The 14,751-nt window shown below is 40.9% G+C and overlaps 1 protein-coding gene across 2 annotated transcripts in view; it reads left to right on the forward strand.

The window, feature by feature from the left end:
- The window catches only part of LOC118375600 (5-hydroxytryptamine receptor 4-like), a 149,922-nt gene that overhangs the window by 87,158 nt on the left and 48,013 nt on the right, over positions 1–14,751 (forward strand). For both annotated transcript variants that reach the window (XM_035762179.2, XM_035762187.2), the window contains exon 6: positions 8,737–9,311. In XM_035762179.2, the coding sequence (XP_035618072.1) occupies positions 8,737–9,311 (575 nt within the window). The remainder of the gene's footprint in view (positions 1–8,736; positions 9,312–14,751) is intronic.

Here is a 14,751-nt window from a genome sequence, read left to right on the forward strand (position 1 = left end):
GTAGAGAGGCTATATACAGTAGCGAGGCTATATACAGTAGCGAGGCCATATACAGTAAGACGGCTATATACAGTAGGAAGGCTATATACAGTAGCGAGGCTATATACAGTAGCGAGGCTATATACAGTAGGAAGGCTATATACAGTAGCGAGGCTATATACAGTAGGAAGGCTTTATACAGTAGGAAGGCTATATACAGTAGGAAGGCTATATACAGTAGGAAGGCTATATACAGTAGCGAGGCTATATACAGTAGGAAGGCTATATACAGTAGCGAGGCTATATACAGTAGGAAGGCTATACACAGTAGGAAGGCTATATACAGTAGCGAGGCTATATACAGTAGGAAGGCTATATACAGTAGGAGGGCTATATACAGTAGCGAGGCCATATACAGTAGGAAGGCTATATACAGTAGGAAGGCTATATACATTAGGAAGGCTATATACAGTCGCGAGGCTATATACAGTAGGAAGGCTATATACAGTAGGAAGGCTATATACATTAGGAAGGCTATATACAGTAGCGAGGCTATATACAGTAGGAAGGCTATATACAGTAGGAAGGCTATATACAGTAGAGAGGCTATATACAGTAGGAAGGCTATATACAGTAGCGAGGCTATATACAGTAGGAAGGCTATATACAGTAGCGAGGGTATATACAGTAGGAAGGCTATATACAGTAGGAAGGCTATATACAGTAGGAAGGTCATATACAGTAGGAAGGCTATGTACAGTAGGAAGGCTATGTACAGTAGGAAGGCTATGTACAGTAGGAAGGCTATATACAGTAGGAAGGCTATATACAGTAGGAAGGCTATATACAGTAGGAAGGCTATATACAGTAGGATGGCTATATACTGTAGCGAGGCTATATACAGGCACCGGTTAGTCGGGCTGATTGAGGTAGTATGTAAATGTAGATATGGTTAAAGTGACTATGCATATATGATAAAAAGAAAGTAGCAGTAGCCTGAAATAGGCGTTGGCGGGTGGTGGGTGGTTGGACACCATGCAGATAGCCCAGTTAGCCAATGTGTGGAGGCACTGGTTGGTCTGGCCAATTGACGTAGTATGTACATGGATGTATAGTTAAAGTGACTATGCATATATGATAAACAGAGAGTAGCAGCAGCGTAAAAGAGGGGTTGGGGGGGGCGGGGGGCACAAAATGCAAATGGTCCGGGTAGCCATTTGATTATCTGTTCAGGAGTTTTATGGCTTGGGGGTAAAAAACTGTTGAGAAGCCTTTTTGTCCTAGACTTGGCACTCCGGTACCGCTTGCCATACTGTAGTAGAGAGAACAGTCTATGACTAGGGTGGCTGGGGTCTTTGACAATTTTTAGGGCCTTCCTCTGACACCGCCTGGTATAGAGGTCCTGGATGGCAGGCAGCTTAGCCCCAGTGATGTACTGGGCCGTACGCACTACCCTATGTCGTGCCTTGCGGTCAGAGGCCGAGCAGTTACCATACCAGGCAGTGATGCAACCAGTCAGTAATGCTCTCGATGTTGCAGCTGTAGAACCTTTTGAGGATCTGAGGACCCATGCCAAATTTTTTTAGTTTCCTGGGGGGGGGAATAGGCTTTGTCGTGCCCTCTTCATGACCGATTGCCTATAAAGATAGGTTAATGCAATTAAAATGTACTTTCCATAAACATGACCATTTACGTCACATTAATTCAACTCTTATTCATATATCACTTCTAAACTGACAAATAAACATCAAACATACCTTTTACAAATACATTAGCACGTTTCATACATTTGTTTCAAGCAATAGAGAATATGCTTTGAATACTGGCCTGTTGAGAAAATATGCATTTTGGGGCAAATTCTCATATCACTTTGCTCAATTTGTCACATACAATGATTTTGTATGGCTGTTGAAATGTGCAGAACATTAATCAGCTATGCCTGCCCCATATGTAAGGCCCTCTTTGAGTTGTTGCTGTTGACGCTTTACTTTCTTGACTATGTCATGGGACCTGCGCCTACGCTTGGCACGCTCTATTGAAGCAGCATCAGCTCTCACAACTCCTCTCTGATTGCTCCAGTGTCACCAAAGTGCTGACAAGCCACAATTTCTTCATCACACTTGGTATAGCAGTGGCTCCCTGCCATATTGGCTGCTCCGTCAATGCGGTTTTTTGTCCAACACAGTTTTGGAGTATCGCGACCACACTACAGAGTTCAGCCATTCATTTGCATTCTGGGTTCCTCCATGCTACATTCTTTTGAGGACGTTATCGTTTAACATCCTATGGTATACAGGTACCATTTTCTGTGCAACCTCTCTATTAAAAAATGAAAAAAAATTTTGTGACAGGGTGGAGCTTCACCATTTTCTATGGCTCGCTGGTACCAGCACCAATGCACACACCTATCCCGTAGTTGGACATGAATCCTCTCTTGTGCCAAGTGCCATCGAAGGATGCCTGGATGTCTATGATGGCATCCTCATCCTCCTTCGGAAATTCTGCTTTGTCTGGGTCTATATCTGCGTATATTGCTCTTCTAATTATCTTTGCAGCGCTCTCCATTGACTGTAGCTCTCTCTGAATCTCTACAACTAAAATGGGGGGGAAAGCACTTATTATCTCAAAATTGTGTTTACTAATCATCTTATTTGGTCCTTTGTTGAGTATGTGTAGAGTACCAATCAAAAGTTTGGACACAACCACTCATTGATGTTGGGCAATTAGGCCTGGCTCGTAGTCGGTGTTCCAATTCATCACAAATGCGTCCGATGGAGTTGAGTTTAGGGCTCTGTGCAGACAACTCAAGTTCTTCCACACCGATCTCGACAAACCATTTCTGAATGGACCTCGTTTTGTGCACGGGTCATTGTCATGCTGAAACAGGAAAGGGCCTTCCCCAAGCTGGTGGCACAAAGTTGGAAGCACAGAGTTGTCTAGAATGTCATTGTATGCTGTAGCATTAAGATTTCTCTTCACTAGAACTAGGGGGCCTAGCCCGAACCATACACTGCCCCAGACCATTATTCCTCCTCCACCAAACTTTACAGTTGCCACTGTTCATTTAGGCAGGTAGCATTCTCCTGGCATCCGCCAAACCCAGATTTGTCCGTCGGACTGCCAGATGGTGAAGCGTGATTCATAACTCCAGAAAACATGTGTCCACTGCTCCAGAGTCCAATGGCGTTGAGCTTTACACCTCTCCAGCCGACACTTTGCATTGCGCATCAGGTGATCTTAGGCTTGGCTACTCGGCCATGGAAACCCATTTCATGAAGCTCTCAACGAACAGTTCTTGTGCAGATGTTGCTTTCAGAGGCAGTTTGGATCTCGGTAGTGAGTGTTGCATCCGAGGGCAGACCATTTTTACAAGGTATGCGGTTCAGCACTCGGTGGTCCATTCTGTGAGCTTCTGTGGCCTACCACTTTATGAATGAATAACGACGATAACTTGGCTATATAGATATGTACATATAGGTAGATATGTACGTATAACTAGGAATAATGTGTAATAAACAGTAACAGCAGCGTATTTGATGAGTGAAAAAGTTGGTGCAAAAAGGGTCAATGCAGATAGTCTGTGTAGCTATTTTGTTTAACGATATAGCACTCTTATGGCTTGGGGATAGAAATTGTTCAGGGTCCTGTGGGTTCCAGACTTGGCACATCGGTACTGCTTGCCATGCATGATGCAATAATTTCCATGGTAATGTAGAATGTTCATTCAGATTAGATGTCGACCGATTAATCGGAATGGCTGATTAATTAGGGACGATTTCAAGTTTTCATAACAATCGGAAAATTGTATTTTTGGACACCGATTTGTCAGATTTTTTACATTTTGTATTTTTACACCTTTATTTAACTAGGCATGTCAGTTAAGGACACATTCTTATTTTCAATGACGGCCTAGGAACAGTGGGTTAACTGCCTTGTTCAGGGGCAGAATGACAGATTTTTACCTTGTCAGCTCCGGGATTTAATCTTGCAACCTTACAGTTAACTAGTCCAACGCGCTAACCACCTGTCTCTCATTGCACTCCACGAGGAGCTTGTCTGTTACGCGAATGCAGTAGAAGCCAAGGTAAGTTGCTAGCTAGCATAAAACTTATAAAAAACAATCAATCAATCATAATCACTAGTTAACTACACATGATTGATGATATTACTAGTTGATGATATTACTAGTTTGCATATAATTGATGCAATGCAGGGGGATGATTTAACAAAAGCACATTTGCGAAAAAAGCACAATCGTTGCACGACTGTACCTAACCATAAACAGCAATGACTTTCTTAAAATCAATACACAGAAGTACATATTTTTAAACCTGCATATTTAGCTAAAAGAAATCCAGGTTAGCAGGCAATATTAACTAGGTGAAATTGTGTCACTTCTCTTGCGTTCATTGCATGCAGAGTCAGGGTATATGCAACATTTTGGGCAGCCTGGCTCATTGCGAACTAATTTGCCAGAATTTTACGTAATTATGACATAACATTGAAGGTTGTACAATGTAACAGGAATATTTAGATTTATGGATGCCACCCGTTAGATGAAATACCGAACGGTTCTGTATATTTCACTGAAATAATAAACGTTTTGTTATCGAAATGATAGTTTCCGGATTCGACCATATTAATGACCAAAGGCTCGTATTTCTGTGTGTTATTACGTTATAATTAAGTCTATGATTTGGTATTTGATAGAGCAGTCTGACTGAGCGATGGTAGGCACCAGCAGACTCGTAAGCATTCATTCAAACATCACTTTTGTGCGTTTTGCCAGCAGCTCTTCGCAATGCTTCAAGCATTGAGCTGTTTATGACTTCAAGCCTATCAACTCCCGAGATTAGGCTGGTGTAACCGATGTGAAGTGGCTAGCTAGTTAGCGGGGTGCGTGCTAATAGCATTTCAAACGTCACTCGCTCTGAGACTTGGAGTAGTTGTTCCCCTTGCATGGGTAATGCTGCTTCGTGGGTGGCTGTTGTCGTTGTGTTCCTGGTACGAGCCCAGGTAGGGGCGAGGAGAGGGATGGAAGCTATACTGTTACACTGGCAATACTAAAGTGCCTATAAGAACATCCAATAGTCAAAAATACAAAATACAAATGGTATAGAGAGAAATAGTCCTATAATTCCTATAATAACTACAACCTAAAACTTCTTACTTGGGAATATTGAAGACTCATGTTAAACTTCTTACTTGGGAATATTGAAGACTCATGTTAAACGGAACCACCAGCTTTCATATGTTCTCATCTTCTGAGCAAGGAACTTAAACGTTAGCTTTCTTACATGGAACATATTGCACTTTTACTTTCTTCTCCAACACTTTGTTTTTGCATTATTTAAACCAAATTGAACATGTTTCATTATTTATTTGAGGCTAAATAGATTTTTATTGATTTATTATATTAAGTTAAAATAAGTGTTCATTCAGTATTGTTGTAATTGTCATTATTACAAATAAATGGGAAAAAAACAGCAGGTTAATCGGTATCGGCTTTTTTTGGGTCCTCTAATAATCGGTATCGGTACCGCCGTTGAAAAATCATAATCGGTCGACCTCTTAGTGTAGGCAGTATACTTGAAATTACATTTGGAATGGTGTCATTATGTAGGCTATTTATTTTCATCTTAGAGTAATATACAGTGCCTTGCGAAAGTATTCGGCCCCCTTGAACTTTGCGACCTTTTGCCACATTTCAGGCTTCAAACATAAAGATATAAAACTGTATTTTTTGTGAAGAATCAACAACAAGTGGGACACAATCATGAAGTGGAACGACATTTATTGGATATTTCAAACTTTTTTAACAAATCAAAAACTGAAAAATTGGGCGTGCAAAATTATTCAGCCCCCTTAAGTTAATACTTTGTAGCGCCACCTTTTGCTGCGATTACAGCTGTAAGTCGCTTGGGGTATGTCTCTATCAGTTTTGCACATCGAGAGACTGATTTTTTCCCCCAATCCTCCTTGCAAAACAGCTCGAGCTCAGTGAGGTTGGATGGAGAGCATTTGTGAACAGCAGTTTTCAGTTCTTTCCACAGATTCTCGATTGGATTCAGGTCTGGACTTTGACTTGGCCATTCTAACACCTGGATATGTTTATTTTTGAACCATTCCATTGTAGATTTTGCTTTATGTTTTGGATCATTGTCTTGTTGGAAGACAAATCTCCGTCCCAGTCTCAGGTCTTTTGCAGACTCCATCAGGTTTTCTTCCAGAATGGTCCTGTATTTGGCTCCATCCATCTTCCCATCAATTTTAACCATCTTCCCTGTCCCTGCTGAAGAAAAGCAGGCCCAAACCATGATGCTGCCACCACCATGTTTGACAGTGGGGATGGTGTGTTCAGGGTGATGAGCTGTGTTGCTTTTACGTCAGTCTGATGTTCTACCGCCTCCGTTCTCGGAATAAATTGGTCCCATTCTGGACAGCCGAGACATTCACTGTCTGTTGGTAAAGGTACAGTAGGTATCTCCCTCAACTGCCACATCAGTCACCATGCGTTCTGGGAAGAGCCTGTGTTTCCTGAACATTTGTTCGCTCCTGTCCCTCTATAGCTCTTTTCTCTTGGTCAGCCCGCAAATAGAACAACTCAGCCTCAGTATACTCCGGCTCAAAACAAGAAATTGTGCCAAGAAAGTCATTACAAGGACTATTGCGGTCAAGGGAGACCAGAGCAGTGTGTTTGGGAGGTATTTATGATTATCAGTAAGGCGGGAGTAGAATAAGCGTATTACCTACATCTAATTAATCAAACAATGGACCTAAAAACTGTCTGTGGTACTGACAAATGACTAGGCAAGTGTTCTAAAGGGCCAAGAAGTATTTTTAGGTGAACTTGCCTTTTAAGTGACTTTGAACAGGTAGTAGATGCCAGGAACACTGGTTTGAGTGTGTCAAGAACTGCAACGGTGCAGTTTTTTTTAACGCTCAACAGTTTTCTGTGTGTATCAAGAATGGTCCAACACCCAAAGGACATCCAAACAACTTGACACAACTGTGGGAAGCATTAAGCGTCAAGATGGACCAGCTTCCCTGTGAAACGCTTTTGGCACCTTGTGGAGTCCATGCCCCATTGAATTGAGGTGGGCAAAAGGGGATGAAACACAATATTAGGAAGGTGTTCCTAATGTTTTGTACGCTGAGTGTATATAGGTCTACACATTGCAAGTGACCACAACCATATACCTAGAAATGAGACTCAGCAAATCAGAAGGTCAAGCAGAAACACATCTCCAGGCTCAGTCGTTAGTGTCTCTGCCAAAGCTTCATCCAATGAGAGGGCCCAGTCGATATACTAATGCATGTATAAACAAATAAACAACAAGCTGTGAAAGAAGTTGAGGACATGAGGCAAATGGACAGATCTTCTGACAGGTCCCCTCGGAGAAGCTAATTCGTGGTTTGATATCGAATGTATATATATATTTTTTGCTTTTATATATTCGGGGGAGCCTAATTCACAGTGGTGCCCTGAGCACCAACATTTAGGGAGAGGCGAGATCTATTTCTGAAAAGGAAGCCCACTTTAAATCTTGTCTTTTTCACTAGTTCAAACGTATGTTTTTTAAACATGAGATCTTTGTCAATCCAAATGCGCAGATATTTATAGTTAGGAAACCGATTTGATGGGAGACCCACCCAATGAATAAATATGTACTCCATTTGAAACATTTTTTGCAAGAATTAGAGAATAACATGTATTTACTCTTGCCCACTTTAAGTACATGTTTTAAACCAACCAGGGCTTTCTGTAAGGCAACAAGTTCAGATTGCAGGTCTTACATAGCCTGGTCAACAGTTGGGGCAATGATATACATAACAGTGGCATCTGCGTACAGATGAATATTACAAGTTTTAACAGATAGGCCAATATTATTTATTCAATATTGGCTCCTGAGCCAGGACTAGCTAATACGTTACCTACTGGGCACAGGCGTCAATTCAACATCTATTCCACGTTGATTAAATGTAATGTCTTTGAAATGATGTGGTAACAATGTTGATTGAACAAGTGTGTGCCCAGTGGGTAGGACGCTAGCCCAGTCAAAGCTGCCTCCCCAATGCAGATGGAGTTCCTGTTGATTTAAAAATAAAAAGATGCGTTGCGTATATCTATCGATCATAATGTCATTTATTTTCTCCTGACTGAGCTCAAAACGCTTTTGATTCGTGGGCAGTAGGCACAGATGTGATGTGAAAGTGGCCTGATGTTCTGGCAGGGTGCCGATAGAAGACAGTGATGAAGGATCAGTTCAGAGAACCTCTTCTTTCCCAGTCTGGACCTAGTCAGTCTGCTCAGGAAATAGCATTGATTGGAGATTGGTTTGTGCACTGTTCATCATTGCACTCCTATTTAATTTTCATTGTTTAGAAAAATCAACTTAATCATCAGTAGCCTACAGGATTCCACTGTAAGTGGTGGACTACCCTGACAAGCCCATCCTCTCACCATGGAAATAATGAATTGCCACAATTTGTCATCGAACGGTATTGTCCTCATCCATATCAACTTGTCATATCATAGACCTGTTCTCAGAATTATAACTGTACTGTGTTTGTGAAACTAAAGTTCATTGAACTGACACATTAACTATGTATGTATGTGTTTTTCTTCTGTGTGTGTGTGTGTGTGTGTGTGTGTGTGTGTGTGTGTGTGTGTGTGTGTGTGTGTGTGTGTGTGTGTGTGTGTGTGTGTGTGTGTGTGTGTGTGTGTGTGTGTGGTGTTACCACATCCCTTGGTAGATAGAGGAACGGAAGTTCAGCGGTGACGCAGCCAACTCGACGGCGTGTGTCTTCATGGTCAACAAGCCCTACGCTCTGACGTGTTCCGTGGTGGCCTTCTACATCCCTCTGGTTCTGATGGTACTGGCCTACCAGCGTATCTATGTGACTGCACGGGCGCACGCACGACAAATCGGCGTGCTACAGCGGGCAGGGGGTGCTGCCGCCTCGGCAGACAGCGCCGACCACCAGCGCAACCACCGGATGCGTACGGAGACGAAGGCGGCCAAGACTCTGTGCATCATCATGGGCTGTTTCTGCCTGTGCTGGGCCCCCTTCTTCATCACAAACGTGGTGGACCCCTTCATAAGCTATACAGTTCCCGACCAGCTGTGGGCAGCGTTCCTGTGGCTGGGCTACATTAACTCCATGCTCAATCCCATTCTCTATGCCTTCTTGAACAAGTCCTTCCGCCGTGCCTTCATCATCATCCTCTGCTGTGGGAGAAAGCGTTACAGCGTCAGGCGGCCATCCATACTAGGGCCAGGGCCCCCCTGCTCGGCCACACAGATCAACGGCTCCACACATGTGCTCAAGTAAGTGCCCTCCTTACCTACGTACCTGAGAGCCACTCTCTAACTCTCTACAGCCCACAGATACTCTTCAGATGATATTTGCCTCAGCTTGAGATTTTGTTATTAATATATTGTTTCCAATGGTACGGAATGGGGTCTTAGGCAGGTGGATGAACTGTAGCTTACATGACCACCATGCACCTGCCATAACATTCCCACCATGCACCTGTCATAACATTCCCACCATGCACCTGTCATAACATTCCCACCATGTTCCAGGACCTGAGTGACATATGACTTTATTACTTTACACACATTACCATCTACTGTACAATAGACTTTCCCGTTAGACTTGGTGAGTTAGAGACTTACAGTCAGTCTCTGTCATGTTGCTTTAGTAGTACATGTATCTCCTATGTTATTACATTTCAGTCATTCATCCACCCAACTGTCTAACTTTAGAATTCTCAGACTATAATGGGAAACAACTATAGCTCCGTCCAAACTAAGCATATTCTATTTATCCCCTTGGCTTCTTCTAGAGATTTGGCCTGATGTATGTTCCAATACATGGCTATAATGCAGAGGGTCACTACTAAACCATTGCATGACAGGATGTTCTCTTTTTTTATTACTTCATTTACCCTATGGCCAGCAGTCCCCGCTCAGTCCCAGCTAGCCCATATCTCAGACAAGCAGCTAGTTCTTATGAAGATACAGTCAAGTTGGCTACATTCCACCTCTCCATTGAAGCACTCTCTCTTAAGGGAATCTCTATCTTCTTGTGTTGCTGGAGTAGAATGATTTCGAGAGTCAAGAAAATAAGGCGTCATGATTAATGTGTATAATATTACTACCAATGAATCACTGATGCCCAGCTCTCCTCTCCTAGATCACTACTCTGGGTCATTAGACAGGTAAATGATGGCCATAAACATAGCCATAGCCATTGTTGGTTAAGGGCTTGTAAAGTAAACATTTCAGGGTAAGGTCTACCTACACCTGTTGTATTCTGCGCATGTGACAAATAAAATTTGGTTTGATCATTTAGCCCTTAACCGCTTTTCCCAGACAGAAATCTTACAAAACAAGAGACTCTAATTACACGATGTACTAATTCAGACGTTATTGCAGGAAAACTAATGTTCCCAACTTTTCACATTTGATTGTGTTTATTTGGTTGCTACAGTTAGATGAATGGTATTACTATAGCTGAGCGATTGTATTAAATCAACAGGAAAAGGACGGAGTAGGTATGTTAACCGGTATAATGAAGACAAACTGCTTCCTTAATATTTCTACAAACTCATAAAGCAAAGCCAATAAGGAATAACAATTATGTTTAATAGATGGGCGATTAATTGTTTGAATTATTCAAATGAGTGTGAACTCGTTAGCATGGCATGGTTTGCATTAACTCTGTGCTTTATGCATGGTTTGTTAGTGACATTTAGATGTGTTTCCCTTTGGAGAATGGAGAGTACAGGAGATACAGTTGCAGAGTTCAAAAACACATACGTCTGTGTCATCATCTTGCAGCTACTTCCATCTCTCAGGCGAATGGACCTCTGATGTTGGTCAGTTAAGAATTCAATCGTTTTCTTTTGTGCATACAGTTTACACTGGGATCTAGACCTAACACAAATACCAAGTCATTCTTCCACAGGAAGGTTGCGTGTTCAAGGTTGCATGTTTGAAAAACATTCACTCCTGACAACCCTTTTGTTTGCCATAGCAATACCACTAGAGTCAAGTTGTTAAGAAACGGAGCAAAGTACTGGGCCCTGTGACACCAACTATTTGAACTGGCAAAAGGGCGGAACATCGATCTGTGACATGTATTCACCCCTTACACTCGTGGGAAATGACTTATATGATAGGGCTGAATTGAAACGTTTCTTACAGAAGAAATCTGAAATACAGATGCATAAACATTGTAGCAATTGAAAGGAAACAGGTTGGAGATGATGGGGGAAAAATGACTCGACCAAAGATGAGGACACAACAGTTCACCTGACACAAGACTGAATGCAAATATTATACTGTTGATTTTATGTGCATTTTACATTGACTGTACTTTTCAGGGCCGCCGGAAAACGTGTGGCGAGGCGGCATTTGCCACAGCACTTTTCAACCAGGTGTGGCAGCACCAAACCACTTTTGATTTAGTTTAGGGACAGATCGAAATGTACAGAATGGTTACCTGGAGGAAGAATGGGGGGGGGGTCATGCTTTTTCAATTTCAGTCAAAGGGAGGGTTTAGTATTTTTAAATCTAGTCCAGGGGAGGGTCATGTAATTTGTAACTGATGAAATGGTAATATGTCTCAACGAGGGCTTTGTATTGGAGCCTATTTCTTCCTATTTAAGAAATAAGAGGTTTAGGCCTACGTGTTTGACAGACAAAATTAGGCTATAGGCTGCTATATCCATAGATTTGTCGGTCAATTCCTCTACCCACCATGCACTCTTTAAATAGCCTACCTCTGTGAAGGGCTGTTAAGTTAAAACCAAGACTTATTAAAGACAATTGCAAAAACCACAGGTCTTGTTAGCTTAAGATTTTTAACAAAATCAAATGTGTCCGATTATATCAAGTGATCTATAACAGTGCTTTGGTCAGTGATGCTTTGCTAGAAATAAGCTGTAAAATCCCCTGGAAAGACATGACTCAGATGCATATGGGAATATCATTGTTTCATTTCTTTGACATTCTATAGCCTAGTAGACACAAAATGAAGTAATCTAATTCTATCACTATCAATTGATTAAGCTTTTTACTTTCTGTACAATAAAATATGTTTAAACACAGACGGGGTTTAAGATAGGGTAACATATGGAATTGATCATACCATGAATCATTTAGCTATTTGATTTGGAATTTTAGGACCCCTTTAGCTATAAAAAAAAATATATATATATATATTTACAGATGATTTGATCTAATATTGAATTTGTCCTTTACTACTATAGCCCATAGAAACACGTTTTAAAAACACATTCATAAATGGGAAAAAATACAGTCCTAAAATATATGATAAGGAATAAGGTTTTGAAGTGTCTGTCCTATATCTAAGAGATATAAGAAAGCTCATAAAATATTTTAGATTTTTTTTGGACTATTTAACCCCGTATTTTTGTAGGCACAAAACGACTGTACCTGTATACTTCCATTCATTTGTATGGGTTACCTTCAGACGAGTCCCGTGAAACTTGTGGGAGTCGTAGAGCAAATCTCCATTGTGTTCGTGAGAGTCTCCCCTTTCCACAGTGGGGTCATAATAGTTTGTAGCCCAAACGGTTTGGACGCAACAGACAGACGTTGGCACGTCAACGTTTCCGATTTCAGACGAGTCCTGTGACACTTGTGGGGGTCCTAAAGCAAAACGGGCAACACCATCGTGTTTGTGAGCGTCTCCCATTTCCATAGAGTGGTTATATTAGTTTCGGACGCTACAGACGTTTTCCGCGAGAAGACCAATTTTTGGGATGTCTCACTGTCTGACAAACACTTTTGTAGCTAAGCCACCTTCCACCTCAGATGCAGAAGGCCGACACACAGTGCCTTCAGAAGGTATTCATACCCCCTGACTTATTCCATATTTTGTGTTTTTTTCTAACCCATCTACACACAATACTCCATAATGTCAAAGTGAAGACATGTTTTTAGACATTTTTGCAAATGTATTGTATACAAAAATATCAATTTACATTAGTATTCACACCCCTGAGTCGATACATGTTAGAATAACCTTTTGCAGTGATTACAGCTGTGTGTCTTTCTGGGTAAGTCTCTTAGAGCTTTCCACATCTGGATTGTACAATATTTGCACAATTTATTCTTTTTAGAATTCTTCATTGCTAGACAACCATTTTCAAGTCTTTCCATATATTTTCAAGCAGATTTAAGTCAAAACTGTAACTCGGACACTCAGGAACATTCCCTGTCTTCGTGGTAAGCAACTCCCGTGTAGATTTGGCCTTGTATTTTAAGTTATTGTCCTGTTGAAAGTTGCATTCATCTCCAAGTGTCTGGTGGAAAGCAGACTGAACCAGGTTTTCCTCTAGGATTTTGATTTTGACTGTGCTTAGCTCCATTCCGTTTCCTTTTTATCTTGAAAAACTCCCCAGTTCTTGACAATTACAAGCATACCCAAAACAAGATCCAGCCACCGCTATGCTTCAAAATATGGAGAGTGGTACTCAGTAATGTGTTGTATTGGATTTTCCCCAAACATAACACTTTGTATTCAGGATAAAATTCCTTGCCATGTTGGAAGCAGGATTTATGTTTTGGATTATATTTATTCTGTACATGCTTCCTTCTTTTTACTCTTAGGTTAGTATTGTGGAGTAACTACAATGTTGTTAATCCATCCTCAGTTTTCTCCTATCACAGCCATTAAACTCTATAACTATTTTAAAGTCAACATTGGCCCCATGGTGAAATCCCTGAGCGGTTTCCCTCCTCTCCGGCAACTGAGTTAATAAAGGAAGGCTGTAATCTTTGATGTAACTGGGTGTATTGATACACCATCCAAGTGTAATGAATAACGTCAACATGCTCCAAGGGATATTCAATATCTGCTTTTTAGATGCCCTTCTTTGTGAGGCGTTGGAAAATCTCCCTGGTCTATGTGGTTGAATCTGTGTTTGAAATTCACTGCTTGACTGAAGGACCTTACAGATAATTGTATGAGTGTGATAGAGAGATGAGGTAGTCATTAAAAAAAATGTGTTAAACTACTATTGCACACAGAGTTAGTCCATGCAACTAATTATGTCGACTTGTTAGGCACATTTTTTACTCCTGAACTTATTTAGGCTTGACATAACACAGCGGTTGGATACTTATTGACTCAAAAGACATTTCAGCTTTTCATTTTTAATTAATCTGTAAAAATTCTAAAAACATAATTCCACTTTGACATTATTGGGTATTGTGTGTAAGCCAGTAACACACAGTTTCAATTTAATACATTTTCAATTCAGGCTGTAACAACAGGCTGTAACCAAATGTTGAAAAGGTCAAGGGGTGTGAATACTTTCTGAAGGCACTGTAGGTGGATGCGGTGGATTGGTTTTTATTTTTGGCTTAAACTGACAGATTTTGATGTGGATTTTTGTATTATGTTAATAGATTCTTAAATTAAAGCATACATTTTTCTGTGTCGGTAGACCTTCTCTGTCTGGGGTTTAATTAGATTGAATTATTTGCAAACAGGGACAGTTTCATTACAAACCTAGATAGGTATTGGAGAAATATGATAAGATGAACATATAGTCCTATCTCTCTGTCCATTTTTAGGCTGTAATTTCTGTCATTTGTGAGTAAAATCTAACTTGTGCTAATTAGGCTACCTAGACTTTTTTAATCAAAAAATATTAACTGGAATTAATCAATAAGCACAATAGCTGACATAGACTGTGAGTTAGTTTATTATTAGGCCTATAGTTGCACA

The sequence above is a fragment of the Oncorhynchus keta genome, chromosome 4 (assembly GCF_023373465.1).
Source record: "Oncorhynchus keta strain PuntledgeMale-10-30-2019 chromosome 4, Oket_V2, whole genome shotgun sequence".
In the NCBI taxonomy this organism is placed as follows: Eukaryota; Metazoa; Chordata; class Actinopteri; order Salmoniformes; family Salmonidae; genus Oncorhynchus; species Oncorhynchus keta.